The 4922-nt window shown below is 32.9% G+C and overlaps 1 protein-coding gene across 1 annotated transcript; it reads right to left on the reverse strand.

The window, feature by feature from the left end:
• Positions 1-423: 423 nt before the first annotated feature.
• LOC132045123 (uncharacterized) lies at positions 424-3875 on the reverse strand. The gene is made up of 2 exons (XM_059435660.1): positions 3577-3875; positions 424-961 (listed from the first exon to the last, which is right to left on the reverse strand). The coding sequence occupies exons 1-2, from the start codon at positions 3659-3661 to the stop codon at positions 759-761; spliced, it is 288 nt and encodes a 95-aa protein (XP_059291643.1). The 5' UTR covers positions 3662-3875; the 3' UTR covers positions 424-758.
• Between the last annotated feature and the right edge of the window lie 1047 nt (positions 3876-4922).

Here is a 4922-nt window from a genome sequence, read left to right on the forward strand (position 1 = left end):
TAAGTGACTGAATGATTAGATTATTTTGGCCAGAACTCCCTGCCTTTACTTCCTGTTTGTTTCTTTCTATATGTGGTGGTGAGATTTTAGCGTCTGAATTATTAAGATTTTTATTGTAACCTACTGTCATCTTAAATATCTCAGCGTCATTTTACAATTTATACTCGAGTTAGTAAGTACACATACTGGTCAGAAGCTTGGAGTAAATGGCTGTTTTCTCTTTCATCGGGTCAGCTGCTAACATGTTTAACAGTTCTCTTCAAGTAGTAGTTATCAAGACAATGAGTGTCTCTTCTTACAGTTGGTGCCAACTTTGAGTGCCCATCTATGGATTATGCCGATATTATACTAGTATTTAGTAGATGACTAGCCATCTTAGTAACACTTCCCATTTGTTGTACATTCAGCTATAAACAACGGATGTGTAAGCATAATAGCATAATTTAACCTCAGAGAGGAAAATTTAGCTCTTCACAGTTCTTTTTTTCTCTTTAATGCTGAAACATGATCATAGGGCTCTTCACAAAGATGGTATATTTACAAACTGACACCATCATAGGTAAGTCTCATTAGGGTCATGCTAAGCTATAGAGGTATAATAGATATACTTCATCCTATGCTGATATGGACATACAATAGCTTTGTACCATATCATGTAATTAATACTACCCTGCGGGGCTCAAGAAATGGACGTTGCCATACATGTGTCAACTCTTCAGACACTTATTATTGTTGTTGAAGATGTAGCAAGTTGTTGTCTATTGATGAGCATGCTCTGAGGAGAAGGATGAGTTTGAACTATGAGTGGACCATACAAATATCCTCCACAATGGTCTGCGCTTGCGTTCATGGTGCCGAGATGTCACTTCTGACTCGGTTTTCCTAAGCATTTCCCACATAACTTGAACATCCTCGTATCCACAGGTTTGTATATCATCATGAAGCTTCAAAAGCCCACCACCTGAAGAAAACAGAAGCAAAGGTACAAACACGTAAGTGAATCTTCAAAGCTACTGCTCCTATTTCCAGAACATGTAATATTCATCATTTTTTCGCTTTTCCTGTCGAATCATACTTGGCTTATTGGCTAAGATGTAAAACGCGTAAATCGTAATATATCACGCTTTTTGGAACATGCTGCAGAAAAAGAATTCCAATAATCCTCTTGATACTTTTGAATATATGGTCTTTAGCTAGACATAAAAAGTGGTAGATGCCTTGTGTTGAAACCCTGTAATTTGGATCATCGAGGAATCCGATACCTTGGCTACTCTATGTGGTCATATTTTTAGAATCTGGAATATTACTACTATCTGCTTATCTTGAACAGGAAAAAAGTAGAGAAAGTGACATAATGAAGACACTTATGGGTCGTAATAGAAAAATAGATAAAAGATTGTAGAAATCAAAGCATATACTTGGTTGGTAGAGGCATATGTTACTAACAAGTTGGCCTGTGTTTGGGTTCTATGTGGACCTTAAGACATATTCTAAAGAAATCATATGAGTGGATTCTTATGGCACTAAGCTAGTGGATAGAAGGAACCACTAATAGAATCCTAAAATATATGATTGCCATTCTCTAATATGTTAAGTGCTCATGAGTCATGACCTAAAGAAATGCTACTTACTACGTTAGACATGAATGGACTAAGATTGATTTGAATTGTTTGCATATTTGGCCTGTTTCAGTGCTTTTGCAATTAAGATAAGAATGCAATTTTAGGTAAACAAAGCATGCCAAACATTTTTTTGGCCCGGGTGAGCATATAATAATTTTTGTAAAACGTGTGGAATCTTCTGAACAATTCTAAACACAATTTCAACAGGGAATGTGGGAATGTAGTTATATAGCCTGTTTGGCCTAGCTTCTGCAAGGCCAAAAATGCTTTTTTGTTAAAACAAAAAAACTTCTTTTTTTTGGCGCGGATTGCCCTTCATTTGGGGTGGTCTTTACTTTTTGCCCTTCAAATTGGTGGTCTTTAAGTATTACCCCTCGCCTAACACCCTGAGGTTGTGGGTTCGAATCCCAGCTCAGTAAAAAAAAAAAATAATAATAAAAAAAAAAAAAAACAAAACAAAATTTGCAAAAGTAGAATTTTCGCGAGGCAGAGGTTGCAAAGCAGAATTTTGCAAATCTGTCATGCAAATTCTGCCTATTTGAACCTTAAGGCAGAATTTGCACAGGCACAGGCAGAATTTAAAGACCACCATTTTGAGGGGTAAAAATTAAAGACCACCTCCGGCGAAGGGCAATCCTGCAAATTGCCCAAAAAACTTTAATTTAGAAAATGAAGGTAGTAACTTTTTTTTTCTTCGTAATTTGACAATTAAAAACACTTTTTGAAAGAGTCGATCAAACACAAACTACTAACAAATGCATTTTTCGAATGATTTAACCAAACACAAATTGCTATAGTTCCAAAACACTTTCCCAAAAAATGCTATTGATAAAATGTACCTCTCAAAATAAGTTGATTTCGACAGCGAAGTAACACTCACACCCCTGCCCCCAGCACCCAAAATGAACAGAATAAAGAAACAGTAACAACTTCAATGAATTTCAATTAGCACTTTGCCATTACGCATGAGTTAATGGAAAAGTCATAATTTTTTCTAATGTATACATTTTTTAATTAAAGGAACACTTATATACAACAACAAAATACCCAGTGAAATAGCTAAAGGAACAGTTATTATGAACTAAAGAATACATATGATTGATATAATTGAATGTGGTGGTCTTTCTGAAAGGCGATAAAAGGGGAAATATTGATATTAACGGCAATATTTAAATACACAATAGCATATTAAAGTCATTAAATGGTATCCAAACTAAAGAATTAGGTATCTTCTACACGGCGAAAAACTTGATTCATAAAGTTAAATTTGTTGAGAAGGTCACATATATGCTTCATCTCAACAGTTATGAAAGCATTTTTTATATGTTCAGGTGACTTAAATTAATTTTAAAACTTTGACTTTTTTTTTATACCACGCGTGTAGATAATAAATATTGCGTGCAGACTTACACGAGCATATTCTCCTTCATCTTCACAACTACACCTCCCAACTCCCACCCACGCACCGCACCGGCAAATACCAGTATAATTAAAATAAAGATAGATAAATAAAGGATATAATTTATATAAAAATGAAAAATTTCTTTGATTAGAAAAAATTCAAATATGGGCACGCCACTATAGAAAAAAAAAATCTTATAATTCATATGGGATGTAATTAAAATAACCGAATTTTTATGTTTTCAAGTTTCGTTCAAACCTATATTTGTATTCAAAAATTTATTTAATATATAAATAATTTATCTAGAAACCAGACCCGTAAATGTAAAATTCTGGCTTCACCTCTGAAAAACGAGCACATGCATATGTACCCTTTTGCATGTTCATTTACATACGCTGATTCATTGTAAGAATTCTCAAAGTAAACCTTTTTCTGAGCAAATTTAAATCAAGAACTGAGAAACTAAACAGAATTTTCTTTCAATTCAATTAATCATTTGGAAATGATTCTTTTTCAACTGCTAATATCATGAACAAAGAAAGAAGAACTAACCATTTTTGCGAGCTTTAACACGAGCAGAAACAGCAAACCAAACACGCCTTACAGGAAACACCATTTTATGCCACCAATCATCCATCACTTTTAATTTTATCTTAATTTTCTTCCTACGACACCTTCCTCCTAATCGACTCAACAATATCCTTAACCCGGCCAGACCTATTTTTTTTTCTTTAATTAATTCTTTAAGAACTGAAACAAATATTAGTTCCACACAAACACACTTTTATTTTGAGAGAAGAAGAAGAAGAAAAAATGAGAACACTGTTGGACTCAATGCCACTTTTCTAGTTGTATATTATGGAGTGGAAATTAATGACTAGTATTTTCCCACTTTGAAGTTTTATTTTTCTGTTTTCTTTCGCCGACACGTGACGGTGTTCTACTTTTGTGTTAAGAAATAATTTCATGACACGTGGTTTTTTAGTTGGACTTTATTCTTTATTTTTTCCTTGATGTTTGTTTATTCTTTTCATTTTTCTGCTACAATGAGAACAAGTATTTTGACCGATGTGGATACAAAACGTGACATGTTTAAGAGGGAAAGCAACAAGTGAACAGAAATCCTGGTGATTTTGGGCGGTTTGACTAATTGACTGTGCGGTTTTTATGTGAAGATTTTAACTTTTTAATTCAAAGTAGAAAAGATAGTTTAGTTGGAGAGTATGAGTAGTTTGGATTGAGCATAGGCAAAAATTTTCGCAACATAAATTTGAAAAAAAAATAAGTTGGGGTAGTAAAACTTATTTTTTTTTAATTATAAAAAACATTTGTTTTGAACTTATAAGTTTCTTTGAGATAAGCTAAGTTAAATGAGTCCAATTATTTTTTTGAGCTTATTTTAAGCACAAAATGACTTTAATTTGGTGGTAAAACCCAAAAAAAAAAGAAACAATTTTTATAAAAACTTATAAGCCAATCCAAACGGGCTCTATATCTCTTTTCTCTTTTTGCCAAAAATAGGGAAATTCCAATTTTGTCGGTGGTCATAAAGCATTTGTGATTGGTTTAATCAGATTAATAATACTCTAAATCTTTAAGAAAAAAAAAGAATTAAAGGACCAATATACTTATATTTGTTTCCACTGAATAAACTTAAAAGTGGTTAAATTTTCTTCTTTCGTTTCAATCGATGTGAGTCATGAAAACATAGTATACAGATAATTTTTATGACGGTAAAAATTTATCTATCCATGATATTTTCATGACTCGGATCGATTGGAACAAAAGAAAAATCCTTTTTTCTAATGAAAATTTCTAATTTATTAGTACTGTTTTTTATCTGAACATGGCAGTAGTACACAATGTTTTCATGACTCACATCGATTGGACCAAAAGAA

The sequence above is a fragment of the Lycium ferocissimum genome, unplaced genomic scaffold (assembly GCF_029784015.1).
Source record: "Lycium ferocissimum isolate CSIRO_LF1 unplaced genomic scaffold, AGI_CSIRO_Lferr_CH_V1 ctg60, whole genome shotgun sequence".
NCBI lineage: Eukaryota > Viridiplantae > Streptophyta > Magnoliopsida > Solanales > Solanaceae > Lycium > Lycium ferocissimum.